The sequence below is a fragment of the Trichophyton verrucosum genome, assembly GCF_000151505.1.
Source record: "Trichophyton verrucosum HKI 0517 chromosome Unknown contig00111_1.f1.exp, whole genome shotgun sequence".
Lineage (NCBI taxonomy): Eukaryota > Fungi > Ascomycota > Eurotiomycetes > Onygenales > Arthrodermataceae > Trichophyton > Trichophyton verrucosum.
Genome location: NW_003315564.1, coordinates 1 through 14,670, shown reverse-complemented (window position 1 = coordinate 14,670; position 14,670 = coordinate 1). Strand labels below are relative to the sequence as shown.

The following is a 14,670-nucleotide window of genomic DNA, read 5'->3' as shown; positions in this document are numbered from 1 at the left end:
AACTATAACAATAATGTGTGAATCTAAAATTTTTGGACTTCCGTTTTGCAATTGTATATATGTTGCATTTGTTTAATCTGGCCCGAAGAGGCGATACAATTGAAAGATATGCATCATATATTTTTATTTTTTTATTTTTTTTATTTATTTTACTTAAGAGGTCCTAGACACGGGTTATGGCTTGCAAAATGGGTGACGGTCAATCCATTCTCATAAAGATACCATTCATCGATACTTTTTGCAGAAAGAGGAGTATGCCACCGAAGACATATACATTGAACGGGGTAAGGATTGATCTCTCACAAATGCGCCCTGAAGAAGGCAATAACGGACTTGTACCCATTCTCATACTCTTTCTTAACAGTGGGGTTCTTCAAATCGCCTCGAGCAGACATCCAGCCGTGGATCTGGTCACCATAGGTCTCAACTAACTTCTCAACCTTGAGGTTGTCCTTATACTTCTCAATCTCATTGGGATCTTCATCCATTGAAGCCAGAATACACATGGGGATAGTGACCTCCAGGGCTTCCTTGGGATCAATCATGGCAGGATGAACCTGGACAGCAGCCTTGAAGAGGGTGTCCTTGGCAGAGAGGAGAGAGGTAATCTTTCCTCCCCAGCAGTACCCTACAATACCCCATGACTTGAAACCAGCGCCACCGGGGCAGTGGTTCTTGTTGATCTCCTCGACAACCTGGGGGATGCGAGGAAGGGTGTTTGGTGGAGGAGCTCTGTCCTTGAAGAAGGCGCCCCATTTCTCTTTCTTCTCGTCGGTGTCTGGGGGGTACCAGGCGATGTCAGCGGGACTGCCGTCGAAGAAGTCGGGAATGAAGACTCGGTATTTGCGTTCTGCGTCAGAGGTGGACATGATGTCCGCTCCCTGCAGGGTCTGCGGGAAGAATCCGAAGATATCTGTGTCCTGTAGTCAGATTGATGTGCCTTGAGATATATTCAGTGGGGTGTATCCAGCCCAACTCACCGTATACAACTAGGATGGCTTCCGTGGCGGTTTCCGGCCCAGTAACGTCTAAGAGCAGGCAGTTAGCTTAGCGGTCTCGTAGAACAGGCTAATATAGATCGACTTACAAGTCTTCATGCCACAGATATTCTCATATTTACCCTTGGGCTCATAGGCAGTGTCAACCACTGGGGGCAGTCTTCTCGTACAATCGGGTTAGAATCCCCCGCAACCACGCCTCGGCATCAGCAGAGAGACACTTACGTGCAGCAAGCCTTGCTATAGGTGGCCATGGTGGCTGATTGGGGACTTTGCGACGGTCGAGAAGGAAGAGGAGCTGGAATAATGAAGGATGGCAGTCGTGGTGATGGTTTGTTGTCCCGGTGGGAATTGCTGTGGACGTTTATATAGTTCGTGTTTTGTCACTAGTTCGAGCGAGGGGGAGCAGCGGGCTTTTGGTGGGGTTTCTGGCCGCTGCTTATTTAACTAGTCCGATAACCCCTAGGCGCGGGCTATTCCGTCATAGCTGGCTTGCTGTTCTGCAGCAATTGACATGCTTTTGCATGGCTGCAAGGTGGGATCGATAACTAGCAACTAGTCAACAGATGGTGGATGGTGATAGATCATCTTGCCCGTCCAACCACGCTGTCATTTCGTCTCATGAGGGCGAGCTCATACCTCTTCGTGCTGCAGCCAGAGGGACGCTATTAGTGTCGATGCAGCAGAGCTAAGGACAAATACGAGCAACCCATGGCGTTAATGAGCCTTCTGGTTCCGCAGTAGTGCGGAAGGGAAGACGACAAAGTGCTGGGAGTTGAGATTTGAGAGTTAGACAGTGGCCGTTGATGTTCGATGTGGACGGTTGAGCCTTTGCAATTGTCTGGACCAGCACAGCCAGGGCCCTGAGGACCTTTGACACCACAAGAGAGACATTGCATTTCTCCAAGAACTGGTGCAAGGACACGGTAGAAATGAGGCGGAAGGCTCAATGTAGATATAGATATGCAATGTCATGCCTCCATGTAAGAATGATATTGACAAAATAGCCTCCTGACCAACAGTTACCAGCTAAATATGGTATATAGTAAAGATGAGAATTACTAAAAGGAAAAAAAAAGAGAGAAGAGCAAAGAAAAATGGAAAAGATACTAGAAGCCCTTGTTTTATGAAATGAAAATGATAACCCCTCCCTTTCCGTTTTAAATGAGTAACCCCGTGTGGCTGCTCTCAGAGCCCACATTCAAATATAGCCAGTCCATGGACATGTAAACGGAAAATTGAATAGAAGATTAAATAATGCGAAAAAAAAAAAAAAAAAATGGCGAAGATAAGTAAGAGCAGGCATATAAAGAGACCCAAGATGGACGTTAGAAGAGGAATGTAGAGACAGGGGAATAGACCCGAGCCTGGTACCAAATGCATGTAGTTGCAGGGAGCTTACTCGGTTGATAGGTAGGGGAGGGAGAAGATATGCACAATGGAGAGAAAGAAAAACCCAAAAATGTTCTGGATATGAACGGGGGCCAATTGAAGACAATGTTAACCGAAATTTGGTTATTTATTGGTTTCTTTTCCTTTTTTCCTTTTTTTTTTTTTTTTTTTTTTATTTTTTTTTTTTTTTTTTAAAAAAAGTTTTAAATTGTNCCCCGGTAATCAATCTGCAAGTGCAGGAATCATTCATTCCGGCGTTTTGTCGTTTGATATTATTATTATTGAGAAGGCCTTGATGGAAACACCCAGCCGTCCCTTTTTGCCCCTTTCAGTGAAAGCCTTGAATTACTCAGATGAACTACCGATGAACAGAGCCTGATCCGCAGCCAAGTATTATGTAGATAGCAAGCCGATTTCGAGAACCAAGCTGGAGTTTCATCTTTCTGAGCAATGAACGCAGATTTGAAACGGGGAGTTTGGTGGGTTCGTCTGTTTCAGAAGATCGAGCAGAAATGTCACAATTCGTATGGGCTGCGTTTGGTGTCAGGATGTTGACCCCGAGATGACCCGGCTTGATTGGCAGCTTGAGGAGATGGCGCAAGGTACTGATCGATCGTACAATGGCATTAGATTCCTAATCCAAACCGCATGTAGGATGATGCTACCCAGGAGTGGTTGGTAACAGCGGTCTCCTGCGCTATCCGCCAAATGGGCAACGATTGACCCAGTCCCAAGCACGAGAACACTGCTTCAATTCTTTTCGCTTTTGAATACTACCGAATACTGATTCAGTTGTCCGTGTCAAGGTGAAGGAGATGCCGGCAACATACCCATAAATCATATACGTTTCTGTTCAGATCCGGCAGAGAGAAAGGAGAACAAGAAAAAAAGATGAATACGAACGATAGAACAAAATCCACCGTTACACCTGGCACCATATGGAAATAAAGCACATAACAAAAAAGGAAGACACCCTGGAAACCGAACCCTGGATAAAAGCCCGACTAAGTGACCCATCTGTAGCTGGCATATCTTCCAGCCGTCTCACTCTTTCTGATAATCTTGACGACCTGCCCTCTTCTGAGACCCAAGTACTTCGCAACAGGGTCACCACTCTGGATTCTGGGAAGCTGTGACTCCTTCAACCGGTATCGCTGCAGCAGCTTCTTCTTCTCCTCTGCGCTGAGCAATATATGTTTTGGGACAAGCTCGTGGTGAGTGATGTTGACAAGAAGCTCTTGTTCAAGGAAATGTTCACAGAACCGTCCTGGAATCGCGGTCAACAGCCTGATAGCCGACGGCGAGATAGGTGACTGGGTGATGAATATGCCGGCGTGGTAGTTTTGCTGGTCGATGAACTGATTGAAGGCCCGAATATGCTTGGTGCCTACGCTCTGGGTCTCGCTGCAGAATTCAACGTGGATTGTACCGCATTCGGGGACCGTGTTGGGTTTTGATGGAGTAGGCAAGGGAGTGTATCGCTCCATCATCGCCTGAGATGGACGAGCACTGATGCGCATCTTGTTTCGGCTGATATCAGTTAGACTTGCCAGAGCCTGCGAAGGTAACAGGGCCAGCCAAACTTACTCTGGGAATCCGAGAGCGTCAGAGTACCTCTGCTTGAAATCGCTTAGAGAGATCTTGACTTCTTCCTCTGTGACTTCGTAGCCCTGTATTATCCTGTCAGTAAACGCTCGTAAGTCGCAGTGTACACAGCTGCAAAAAAAGAGCAGCTCTTCAACACAGAATCAAGCCGTACCCGGTCCAGCAGCAGCTCGAACACCGTCCTCCACGTCCGCCAGAGCCTCGTCATCTCACGATCCGCCTCATCGGAGGCCCTGGAGTAGTCTTCGTCTGCCATGCTGCCCGTCCTTGCGCCGTCTGCGCGCCCTTGAGCTCCAAAGTCCTCCTTCCCACGTCTGCTCTCGTGCTGTGCAGTGGCTGCCCTAGACCGTCTCTCTGTCTGTCTGTTGCTCTCGGTCCCTGACCCTGCCTCTGTCTGTGTCCCTGTCGACTCTCGTCTTCTTCTTCTTCTTCTTCTTCTTCTTCGACGTNNCAAAAAAACTCGTTGAAAAGAAGAAAAGAAATAAAAAAAAAAAAAAGAACCAAAAAAATGGACGCACAGACCAACTTGTAGAAAGTCAGCGAAGGAAAAAATGTTTCTTTTTCGGGCAATTTTGACGACTTCGACTTTTCTTCTTCGATTCTGCTTCTTCTTCGTCCGTTGCTGAGAGTCGTTTTGGCCGTCTGCTCGCTGGTCTAAAACATCCTCTGACGCTGTCTCGACGCTGCTTGCTCCAAAGCCAGGCGTCCTTTTGAGTGTCTCCTATTTTACCCTTTTTTTTTTTCCGTTTCGCTGTTCGCTCGCTTAACTATTTGAATTACACGCGGCCGCGATCTATCTGAACAACTATGGCTACGACAGCGAAGCAGGCTGCTCCAGCCCAGCCTGGAGAGCACAAGGTGAAGCCTGAGAAGCCAGATGAGAATGCCTACAAGATCTCTCTGGCCAATGCGGAGAAGGACCTGGCGACTGCTCAGAAGAAACTGGTAGGAATCCAACCGGGGTCTGGAATGATTTTAACGTGATTGTGCGCCGGGCTCACACAGTGGAATTCTGCAGGAAGCAATCAAGGCGAAGATAGAATCAGCTACTCCCAACAACCAGAATTCGCCTGTCGCTAAGAGGCAGCAGGAACTGCGCAGCCAGCTCGCAGCAATCCGCCAGCAGCAGCAGGGCTTCAAGGCTTCCCGCACAGCCCTCCAGGAGAAAATCAATGTTCTCGATGCCAGCATCAAGGCTCGGTTCGCCGAGCAGAAGAGCCAACGCGACAGGCTGCCATTCAAGAGCGTCGAGGACATCGATAGGGAAATTATGCGTTTGGAGAAAGAGGTCGACTCAGGCACCATGAGACTTGTCGACGAGAAAAAGAACCTGGCCGATATATCCAACCTGCGAAAGCAGCGCAAGAACTTCTCCTCCATGGACGACAGCAAGAAAACCATTGACGAAATGAAGGCCCAATTGGCCACGCTCAAGAAGGGACTGGACAACCCAGAGGCCAAGGCTCTGAGCGAGCAGTACACTGCCCTCCAGAAAGAACTCGACGATATCAAGAGCGAGCAGGACTCCGTCTTCAAGAACATCAAGTCTCTCCGTGACGAACGAACCAAGATCCACAATGAACAGCAGCGGGCATGGAACAACGTCAAGGAAATCAAGGACAATTACCACAAGGCCCGACGAGCAAACAGGGAATATGAACAGGAGGCCTACCGTATCCGCATGGAGCGCCAAAAGGCCGAACGAGAGATCTATGAGCGTGAGAAGAAGAAGAAGATCGCCGACAAGAAGCTTGAGGAGGCCTCTCTGCCCGCTTACACCGACGAACTTCTCACTGCCGAGGGTCTCATCCGACACTTCGACCCAACCTTTGACCTTGCCTCTATCGGTCTCGGAAAGTCTCAGTTGCCGTCCTCCGCTGCCTACCGTGCTCAAGTTGGCCGAACTGTCGATGACTCTGACATCAAGGGCGTCAAGGTCATAAAGAAGGACGACCGTGATGACAACTACTTCATGGGCGGCACTGGCGGAAAGAAGGGCAAGAAGGGAAAGAAGGGAGCTGCTGCTGCTCAGCCAGAGCCCAGCAAGTTCAACCTCAGCTTCGGTGTCCTCGAAGACCTGTCCAGAGTCAAGGTTGAACCTCCAATGAACCAGTCTGATGTCCCTGCTTTGATAGAGACCCTCGTCCAGAAGGTCAAGGAATGGAAGAGCAACCAGGCCAGCAAGACTGCTGAAGTGAGTCTTGCCCATATACACATCATAAACGATATTGTATTGTCTGCATGTGAAAACTAACGACGTCAGTTATAGAACATCAAGAAGGCCCAAGAAGAAATTGACCGCCTGGAGGAAGAAAGCAAGGCCGCTGAGACTAAGGCCAGCGGCACCAGCACTCCCCAGGTCGCTGCTGAAACTAATACTGAAGCAAAGACCGTCGACGCTGCAGAGACTCCTGCTAAGACTCAATAGATGATTTTTTTAAGGACTTTCTCTGGACTTCACATTACCTATATGCATTCTGAATGCATGCTAAATACACTCTCCCCAAGCCATCACCACCACAACTACATTTGTCTTTGAGCGTTCTCTCTACCTGTGATCTAAGATAGCTTCAAGTTCAGGAAGAACTAACCAAAAAAATATAAGTGGATATTTAATTTATCTAGCCTCTCTATTGTACTTCATATGACAGACAAGTCCTTTGTTACAACTATTTATGGATCAGTTTGTATCATATAAAGATGCAGGAACCCATAGGCCTGTGTAAGATGCAGTTCTGTCGCAAACCGAGCAATATCAATGTCATTCTTCCCCATACTTAGCCGGCTGTCGAACTTCAGTGATAGTTGCATCTTTTATGTGTAAATATAGGCAGGGAAAAGACGAATCGAGTAAACGGTCACACGAGTGGTTAGAAATACCCATCTAGGAACCTCCAAGGAATATATCTATATGAAATGATACAATATGAAATCAGAAGTAAGAAATAAGTACTGAAGAACAGATATTACAATGGTACTTTTCTTTCTGGATACCGCCGTAAAACACACACAACTACCAGCAAACGTATGAAACGGTTATGGGTTTATGTTAAGAAGAAGAAAGGGTAGTAAGAAGGAAACAAAACCCGTTGCCTCTAATTAAGTAGAAGTGAAGAAGAAAGTGAAAGAAATGAAAGAACAGAAAGAGCAAAGCAGGAGGTTCCAGTAGACATGTTCATCAATGAGTTTAAAGGAAAAGGGAGCCAGACATGAAAAAGGAAAACTGTGCCAGGTTGAAGGAGCGTAAAGTAAGGACAGCAGCAGCCGAACTTGCGCAGGAGGCCCGTATCTATCATACGTTGCAGTAAAGATAGCTGGCAGCCAGTGTAATGAGCACGGCCTAGGAGAGGAGACCTATCGGCCCAGTCGGTATTAAATAGATATCACCTCCACCCAGGGACTCTCGCTGCTGCGGGTATTCCTCATTGCATGTATGGGTTTGACGTGTGAGGTTGACAAGGTAGTGAAGTGGCCGTCTAGAAGAGGATATCAAGACAGCAGCAGCAGGCCATACCAGCCATGAGACCGGCACAGAGACCGCCGCCGCCGCTGCCACGGTTGTCCGCTGGCGGTTGTTGCTGCTGGTAGTACATGGGCTGCTGAGGAGGGCCTCCCTGGGGAGGATAGTACTGCTGCTGGGGCTGGCCGTATGGCTGGCCGTACTGCTGGGGAGGAGGGCCTTGCTGATAGTAATCGTTGGCATGACCCTGGGTGGGCTGCGGGTAGGATGGAGGCTGGTTCTAAAGCCAGAACATCATCATGGTCAGTTTCACGTCTACTATCAGGCATCAAGAAAACTGCTCTGCGCGATTCGAGCTATTTCTTCAACACATCGATCGACTCCAGCCCACAGCCTGTGCCGTGTGCCAAGATAAGACTGGCAAGGAGGCAAAGCAGAGCAGCAGGAGCGACAAGGCTGCAAGGGAGAGAGACTCACGTATTTATCGGCCATGGTGAAGACGCAGGACTCTTCTCTTCCGTTTTATTATTCTAGTTCTCTTATTCTCTGGGATGTGTCTGCGTCGGAAGCGGTGGAGTGTGTAGCTTTTATAAAAGAGCGTCGGGTGTTCGTGGCTGATACGAGCTTTTTGTATGCCCTAAAAGAAGGTAGAAATGGAAAAGAGCGAAAGACGGAACGCAAGAACCTCCAGCCACAACGCACGCTTTTTATGCAGTGACTCAGCACCGGTCAAACTCCTGAGACTCGGGCTTGGTGAGCCGGCGTTTCCCAACTGTGGCTTATCGAGTGGACTCGTCAGTGTCCGGTTATTGGTAGATTCGCAGAGCAGTGGAGCTCTCAATAAGTACTCCGTACGGGGGCTAAGCATGCCTGGCAGTTGTCGCGGTGATTTGCAAGACGATGGCTCCGCTCCGTCCATCAGGCTGGCTGCTTGCGCGCGGAGCTCCGTTCTCTGTGTGTAATATTAAACATCGGCATGGGGTTGTCTGGCTAAGCGCCCCGTCCATGCATGACGATGGTAGACACGTATTTTTTGATGGCTCAGCTGGCGGCTGGTGGGAGGGGCCATGAAAAGATATATAAAAAGTCGACAAGTCGTTAATTCTATTCGGTACAAAGAAGCCGAGCTGTTTGCGGCAGTTCTCGAGCGCCAGCAGTGCCGGGCCTCGTCCGCATAATGTATAGTTTTGACCAAGAAGCATTAAAGAATGAGCAGGAAGAGTCCAAGTAACAACAAGAAAAAGCCCCCAAAACTAACAGATTTCCTCGCCAACTCCAAAAGTCAGTCATTAGATTATGTTCATCCTCATCCCATTCCTATCTTCTCCCCCGGCCCCGTCCTCCTCGGCCACTCGGGCGTGGATCGTAATACGACTCCGCCATCTCCTGCGAGTATTTCGATCTCGGCGCTTGGTAGTGAGACTCAGACGTCTCTTCGGTGTATCCCAGCGATTCGGTCTCTCCATACCCTGAGTGTGCACGTCCATGTCGATGGTCGTTGGGGTCCTGCACATCAACAAAGTATGGCTCCGGCTCATCTTCGTCAACAATAATAGGCTTCTTTCGACCTGCTGCCTTTGTGGGCTTCCGGCGGGCCGCTGCCTTGCGCCTGGGTCGGGGGAAGTCTTCTGATACGATATCTGAGGAGGCAGACATGATGTCTTTGGGTTTGTTAAACAAAATATAAACTAAGTAGGCAACCAGCACAAAGCCAACGACTGTTCCGAGCACGATGGCCACAACGATGGGTGGTGAGGTATGCGGGCCGCTGTATATGGCTGGTATGTTTATCATCTGCGTTCTCTTGGTGATGTCATGCAGCTGGCGTGGGGCGAGAGCTGCGTCTCTTGCAACGCGAGTGAAGCTCGAGCTAGCTGATGAGAGGAGCTGGCCATTGTTGTTGCTGTTGCCGGCGCCTCTGGGATATAGATCTTGTAGTCGAGGCGCCATCGTGTCAAGGAAAACGGCCAGGCAGCTGTCCCGCAGTGCTGTATTCCGCCGTAGTAGGTATGATGAGCTGAAAAGTGCCGCTTTATTCAAATAACAAACTTGCTTCAAGTAAAATGAGTTGTAGAGCCAGATATTTCCAATTGCTGGTAGGGCTGGCGGGTTGAAGCCGTTACCACGACAACGGCGAGCGGGTGGAAGGACCTGCTGTCTTCTGGCTTAGCAGCAGAACAGCTGTATCATGTGGTATCGCCGCACGCTGTACAGTCTATTTGTCCATAAACCAGGCATGCAGCAGCGTCAAAAGGCCCCAAAGATGCCTTGTTGTATCTGCGTCGTCTTCGGCTTCTTCAGCTTCAACTTCGCGATGCAGAAAATAAAAATGGCAGGGATTATGTAAGCGTAAATAAAAGTGGCTGGAGAGTCACATGATATGAAGATCGGCATTATATAATAACTTTAAATTCACTTGCTTGTGATTGGCTGCTCTCCAGCCTGCCCAAAGGGGAAATGAATACAATATAGATGGATAGGTATGCAGGTATATACTCTGTATTGTATGCCAGATTTCATCTAGATGCTAGGACATCGCCATTTTTGTCATTTTTGTTTTCTATTGCATGTCGTTTGGGTGAGCTTGCTGACTATACTACTTGCTGGACAGCTACTGGAGCCTCCGCTTCAGCCTCAGGATCAGCGTCCATCTCTTCAGCCTCTACCTCGCCATGCTCCTTGCCATTGACCTCTGGCTCAGATTCATATTCAGCGATGTTAATCTCTTCCTTGGCCTTGGCCTTGGCTGCCTCTTGTTTCTGCGTCGAGTTGACTAGCGGTGTATCGTCGTCGAACAGACGGAGTAGTACGGCACGGCGCTCCTCCTTCGGCAGCATGAGGTTTACCGAAAAGGCGCTTCGCCATAGTGGGAAGACCATGCGTTCTCTGTAGTGACATGTTAGCATAAGTATTCTCTCCGCTTGAGCTCCTAGGGAAACTGCACAAAAACTCACCGGAATCCATCCTCCCTGTCACTTGCCTCTAGTCGCAGGATATAGCATCCCATTTCCATATCTCTGACCCTCTCTCCAATCTCGCCCAGCTCTTTCCACCCCCCATCATTTACCTTAGAAAACATCTCTACCAAGAGCTTCCTGAGTGTGGGTTTCGTGTACATCTTCACCACGCGGTCCATGCCCACCCAGGACTCTATGACTGGCAACCCTTCCATCTGTATTCTCCAGGGACAGACATCAGGCTTCTGAACATCCTGTTTAACAAACATCTTGACACCACAGTGCACAAACTTCATTCCCGAGCTTTCATTCTCTGTCAAGATGTCTCTTGCTAGCACTGTGGTGTAATATATGGTCTTTGCAGGCCGGCCCTCAGCGTTGCGGACCATAAATCGGTCACGGGGGAATTGCGGGGAGAGTCTGAAGTATTTGAAAATCTCATCGAGATCTTCACGGTTAGGATCGAGATATTTGAATGGTTCTTCGAAAGAGGTTTGTTGCTTGCGCTTTGGCTTGGCCGGTGCCACAGTCGAACTTGGGGGCATCTCTGTTATCTCTGACTGTACTGGTTTGACGTCTGATACCTTGTCTGCTTCCTCCTGAGTAGACTCGGTAACTTTTGGCCGTTTAGCTTGAGGTTCTTCCAGGCCATCAAAACTTCTCTTAAGTGTAGTTTCTGTTGTGTCTTGTTTCGCTTCAGCAGCAGAGCTATTTTCAGGGACCAACAGCTCGTCTTCAACATCTTTCTCCACGGCAGCTGAGTCTGAAGCTGCTGCTGCAGGAGTGCCAGCTTGGGGAGTTCCAGTAGACGTAGACGTAGCTGCTTTAGCAGCATCAGGTTTCACCTTGATCTCCCGCTTCTTTTCAAGAACAGTAATGAAAAAGCCACCGGTATCCTGCATATGGGGGTATACACGCATGCACCGCGTGAGGTCACCAACGTCGGCATCTCCTGAAGGGGGAAACATGCCTTCCACGAGCCGGCTGGCCGCTGGATTGAGTTTTCGCACTTCCTCCTCTGCCTCTGCCCAGTTCTCATATATGCGTCCAGTCTTATCCATGATTTTCCAAGTCTTCAGACCCGGCCGTCTTTTTAGTTCTGGGAGCTGGTTTTCACAGTCAACGATCTCAACTTTGCTAGACCCACCGCACCGATCGATAACATGGGAAATAATAGCTTCGTTCTCGATGGGGTTCATGCTGCAGGTAGAGTAAACTACACGGCCTCCAACCTTGAGCATCTGTAAGGCCCGGAACAAGATGCGTGCTTGGGTGGCAAATAGTCCAATTCCATTCGCAGGGTTCCAATCATTCCATAGATTGAAGTTCTTCCTTGTTGTTCCATCTCCTGAGCAAGGTACGTCTGCTAGGATTCGGTCAAATTTCAAATATCTGTTCTTTGCAGGCTGGCCATCAGCAGACACCGCCGGCAGTTTTATGGAAGGGTATACAGTAGCATCATGGTTCGTGACAAGCAAGTTCGGCGAGTTTAACCGCTTCATTTGATGGATCAACAGGTGAGCTCGCTTATAGTCACTATCGTTCGCAATGAGTAGACCAGTGGATCTCCCATCGTCTTCTGCCGTCTCTAATTCCGCTGCTTCAGGCTCCCCGTCCAAGAGATCAGTGACCTTCACACCGTTTTGTCTTGTAGTTTCGTCTGTAGTTTCTAGCTTTTGCGAAATCTTTGCCATCCGCTCTTCCTCGCCTGCATGAATCATCTCCATCAGCTGGGCAGACTTGCTCCCTGGCGCAGCGCACATATCCAGCACCACCATGCCAGGTCGTACATCCAGCAGGAGCGGCGGAATCATGCTCACAACCTCCTGCCGACTAATATTACCGACCTCCGTTTCTGAAACGAGGAATTTCTGGAACGATGAGAAGGGCGCAAAGCGACGGACAACGCTCTTCGGTGTGGTCATCGACCAAGCTAGCTGTTCTGGGTACCATGGTACTGGCTTTGGAGGCTCAACTAATTCGCCCTCATATCGAATTGACGTTATATTTGGGATATAGAAGTCCTTTAATCGCTGCTGTAAAGCAAGAGCATGGCTGCACAATTATCTATTAGCGAGAGCGCAGTCCAGGCGGCGTTTGCTTTACCGTATCCATACCTTCTAGACCCAGTGAAGCGAAAGCTGTTAGGTAAATCACGCCGTAAAGCATCCCAGAAGGCTTGCTTCTCTTCTTCTGGGACTATCTGAAGCGAATTGTAATATTTCTCGTAGTTTTCATTCTCCCGAACCAAGGTCGACGAATAGTTAGCTGGTCGAGTACCGCGGGAACCTCCTTTGGAGCCCTGTTAGTTAAAGAAAAATTACACCGGTTAGCAAGAAGCATGGGACATGGAACCGTTAATTCAAGCTTACTTTCTTAGAATTCCGCTTCTTCCCCATGTTGATTTCGGTGAACCTGGAAATTTTTACAGAAATTGAAAATGCGCTCGAATGAAAATTGATAAGTGATGACTTTATTGATTAAGCTTTCGAGCTGCAAGGGCGGGACCGGAGTTTCTCGGGCCGTCTGCACTTAAATTTAGACGGGAGGTACCTCGGTCTCCATGTTACCTATACACCCGCAGATTGATAGAGAGTTACGTGAGATTGGACATACATACAGGGTATCGGAGATGATATTAGATCTAGTATACATAGTTAACTAAGTGAAAAAGTGATTAAAGGGTTGAGCGGCGATTTATTCTCATCTCAATGATTTAGGCATGGCTTTGGTATACGTCCTTCAAGAAATCAAATGCAAACGCAAACGCTTTCTTCTTGTCTGTATTTCCAATGGCAGCTTCTGGTACTAAAAAAAGCAGTTAGTATATTTGAAAAACCGTCACAGAAGGAATAGTCAATGTATACTTTCAAGCCATCCATGAAATCCGTCGGGGAACTCGAGATGCCTAATTTGGTGGACATCTTTATTGGTTGGTGTATGGTGAGTTTGCTCCGCTGATATTGATTCTGAATCTGCTCCAGTAGTAACCGTTCTGGCAGGTGTATTCAGCTGCTCAGTTTCCCTCTTTAATCTCTCAATCATTAACATCTGTTCCTCGTATAAGATATCTATCTTTGGCACGACAAAGGCCATCTTCGGCGGCAGCGTAGTAATATCTGCCAGGATTGGATTCATAAGCGGATTTTCCATATTTGTCGTGCGAACAGGGCCAGAATACGCATCAAATAATGGTTTCAAGACTTCCAGTGGGTCTGGCTTGTCGATAGGTGCTGGTTTCTCTGTTGGTGGTTTCCGGAGATCGACCTGGTTTGAATATAAGAATATATTGACCTTTACATTCTACCCGGACAGATCATCATGATAACGGAATATAGCTTACTGGGGCGTAGAAAGTGACAGAGCCTTTGACGTTATAATCGGTACCAGCCAGCCCCTGGGCAACACCAAGGGCAAGGTTCCCACCCGCTGAAAACCCACTAACAGTGAGGACTCGTGGATCAGCCTTCCATAGGCGTTCTGCGTTTTCAGTGAGGAAAGCAGCAACATCTTGTGCGTCTTCATTAGCTACTGGGAAGGTATATCGCGGGGCGAAGTGATATGTCGCTGACACGACAACGGCACCCAGTTCATCGGACAGTGCACTGCAAAATTCCGCATCATGCTCTGGGTTTCCACCAATAAATCCTCCGCCGTGGAAGTCAAGGTGGAGTGGCCGAAGTCCTCTGGATGTTTCTAGTGTCGATTTCGACCCTTCTGGAGGCAAAAACACAATGGCGCGCACTGATTGACCTGGCCTACGGCGTAATGGTATATGGATTGAAGAGTACCTGCGCGAGAATATCCATGGCACCCATTTCATTGCACATGTCAAGACGGATATTGGCTGTAGCAGAAGAAGCCGCCACCGGTAAGTAAAAGGGATGTCAAAGCCAAATAATGCATCGAAAAGGGGATGGAACCACCGAATAGGTTCAAACATTCTATGTCTTATGGGAATATGTGGAGTGTAGCTTGGTTAGTAGATTATGATAATTGGAGAATGCTAGACATTCTTTCAAATTTTGGGAGTGTCGTCTTCAAAGAGTTGGCACTTCAGACAGGGTTAAATGAATCAGCAGGCCTGGATACGAGCTCTCAGCTTCTGCTATGTTAAAAAACAAAATTGATAAAGCTATAAATACCACCGGCTATTCTTGCATCGACACTCCTCCGTACAGTTTTATAGATATAGATTTGCATACCTAAGTATACTCCGTACTCCATCCGAAAAAGGATTCACTTCTCGGATGGTTTT

The 14,670-nt window shown here is 48.2% G+C and overlaps 7 protein-coding genes across 7 annotated transcripts; 1 reads left to right on the top strand and 6 right to left on the bottom strand.

Annotated features, from left to right (window-relative positions):
• Window positions 1-299: 299 nt before the first annotated feature.
• On the bottom strand, window positions 300-869 carry TRV_01313 (uncharacterized protein; the record flags this gene model as incomplete). Its single annotated transcript, XM_003024437.1, has 1 exon — window positions 300-869. The coding sequence occupies one exon, from the start codon at window positions 867-869 to the stop codon at window positions 300-302; it is 570 nt and encodes a 189-aa protein (XP_003024483.1).
• A 2,525-nt stretch (window positions 870-3,394) lies between these two features.
• Window positions 3,395-4,251, bottom strand: TRV_01312 (uncharacterized protein; the record flags this gene model as incomplete). The annotated part of the gene is made up of 3 exons (XM_003024436.1): window positions 3,395-3,920; window positions 3,978-4,060; window positions 4,150-4,251. The coding sequence occupies 3 exons, from the start codon at window positions 4,249-4,251 to the stop codon at window positions 3,395-3,397; spliced, it is 711 nt and encodes a 236-aa protein (XP_003024482.1).
• A 551-nt stretch (window positions 4,252-4,802) lies between these two features.
• TRV_01311 (uncharacterized protein) lies at window positions 4,803-6,423 on the top strand (the record flags this gene model as incomplete). The annotated part of the gene is made up of 3 exons (XM_003024435.1): window positions 4,803-4,940; window positions 5,014-6,189; window positions 6,265-6,423. 3 exons carry the CDS (start codon window positions 4,803-4,805, stop codon window positions 6,421-6,423), a joined length of 1,473 nt encoding a protein of 490 aa, XP_003024481.1.
• A 1,048-nt stretch (window positions 6,424-7,471) lies between these two features.
• TRV_01310 (uncharacterized protein) lies at window positions 7,472-7,947 on the bottom strand (the record flags this gene model as incomplete). The annotated part of the gene is made up of 2 exons (XM_003024434.1): window positions 7,472-7,735; window positions 7,933-7,947. The coding sequence occupies 2 exons, from the start codon at window positions 7,945-7,947 to the stop codon at window positions 7,472-7,474; spliced, it is 279 nt and encodes a 92-aa protein (XP_003024480.1).
• Window positions 7,948-8,772: 825 nt separating this feature from the next.
• TRV_01309 (uncharacterized protein) lies at window positions 8,773-9,405 on the bottom strand (the record flags this gene model as incomplete). The annotated part of the gene is made up of 1 exon (XM_003024433.1): window positions 8,773-9,405. The coding sequence occupies one exon, from the start codon at window positions 9,403-9,405 to the stop codon at window positions 8,773-8,775; it is 633 nt and encodes a 210-aa protein (XP_003024479.1).
• Window positions 9,406-10,046: 641 nt separating this feature from the next.
• On the bottom strand, window positions 10,047-12,811 carry TRV_01308 (uncharacterized protein; the record flags this gene model as incomplete). Its single annotated transcript, XM_003024432.1, has 4 exons — window positions 10,047-10,341; window positions 10,410-12,467; window positions 12,530-12,714; window positions 12,785-12,811. The coding sequence occupies 4 exons, from the start codon at window positions 12,809-12,811 to the stop codon at window positions 10,047-10,049; spliced, it is 2,565 nt and encodes an 854-aa protein (XP_003024478.1).
• A 317-nt stretch (window positions 12,812-13,128) lies between these two features.
• Window positions 13,129-14,355, bottom strand: TRV_01307 (uncharacterized protein; the record flags this gene model as incomplete). Its single annotated transcript, XM_003024431.1, has 3 exons — window positions 13,129-13,220; window positions 13,280-13,706; window positions 13,756-14,355. 3 exons carry the CDS (start codon window positions 14,353-14,355, stop codon window positions 13,129-13,131), a joined length of 1,119 nt encoding a protein of 372 aa, XP_003024477.1.
• Between the last annotated feature and the right edge of the window lie 315 nt (window positions 14,356-14,670).